Source organism: Gekko japonicus, unplaced genomic scaffold (genome assembly GCF_001447785.1).
Source record: "Gekko japonicus isolate JY-2015 unplaced genomic scaffold, Gekko_japonicus_V1.1 scaffold2969, whole genome shotgun sequence".
Classification (NCBI taxonomy): domain Eukaryota; kingdom Metazoa; phylum Chordata; class Lepidosauria; order Squamata; family Gekkonidae; genus Gekko; species Gekko japonicus.
Genome location: NW_015163177.1, coordinates 65,865 through 66,991, shown reverse-complemented (window position 1 = coordinate 66,991; position 1,127 = coordinate 65,865). Strand labels below are relative to the sequence as shown.

The window sequence follows — 1,127 nt, the reverse complement described above, 5'->3', positions numbered from 1 at the left end:
ACCCTCCCCAGACTCCACCTTCCCCCCCCCCAATCTCCAGGTATTTCCCAATGCAGAGTTGGTAATCTGGAAAAAATGGAACCTCCACATACAGAGGCAACATACAGGCCCTGGGGGCAGCTGGCATGATACCCGTCTCTATAATGCCCTCCTGAGGTTCCTGGGAACTGCATGGACCAGATGAACCCATGGCCTGATTCGCCAAGGGAATTCCTTTCATTCACTTCCTAATGTTTTGCTCGGCCTCTGAATCGACTGATGTGCATGCTTTGCTTAGAGGCCCACATTACTGTTGTTAACGGTTCACAACTTTCCATCTTTGCTTCCCTTTCTCGGATCCTGCAGGCGGACTCAGGAGCGCATGTCTGTCCAACCTCATCGGTTACATCCAAGCTTCGAATTTGGCCATCAACTCCAGACACCTCAGCCAATGGGGCCTCAGCCCAGATACTTAGCAGAAGGAACGGACTGGTAAGCCACTCCTAGATTTTGGGGGGACTGGGTCAAAACACATTGTAAATTCACAAGTTACAGTGAATGCACGTTCAAGTTAAGTGTGTGGACTCTAATCTGGGAGAACCGGGTTTGATTCCCCATTCCTCCGCTTGCACCTGGCTGGATGACCTTGGGAAGCCATAGTTCTGATAAGAGCTGTCCTTAAAAAAGCAGTTTCTGTCAAGAGCTCTCTCAGCCCCACCTACCTCATAGGGTGTCTGTTGTGGGGAGGGGAAGGGAAAGGAGTTGGTAAGCCGCCCTGAGACTCCTTTGGGTAGTGAAGAGTGGGGTATGAATCCAATCTCCTCTTCGTCTTCTTTTACCTCACAGGGTGTCTGTGGTGGGGAGGGGAAGGAAAAGGAGTTTGTAAGCCCCTCTGAGAAACCTTTGGGTAGTGAAGGGCGGGGTATAAATCCAATCTCTTCTTCTCTCTCAGCCCCGCCTACCTCACAGGGTGTCTGTTGTGGGGAGGGGGAGGGAAAGGAGTTTGTAAGCCGCTCTGAGACTCCTTTGGGTAGTGAAGAGAGGGGTATAAATCCAATCTCTTCTTCTTCTTCTTTTACCTCACAGGGTGTCTGTTGTGGGGAAGGGAAGGGAAAGGAGTTTGCAAGACGCTCTGAGACACCTTTGGG

At 51.0% G+C, this 1,127-nt stretch overlaps 1 protein-coding gene across 1 annotated transcript in view; it reads left to right on the top strand.

Moving 5' to 3' along the window:
• The window catches only part of RNF165 (ring finger protein 165), a 38,653-nt gene that overhangs the window by 10,444 nt on the left and 27,082 nt on the right, over positions 1-1,127 (top strand). Inside the window, exon 4 of the mRNA XM_015407103.1 lies at positions 346-471. Within this exon, the coding sequence (XP_015262589.1) occupies positions 346-471 (126 nt within the window). The remainder of the gene's footprint in view (positions 1-345; positions 472-1,127) is intronic.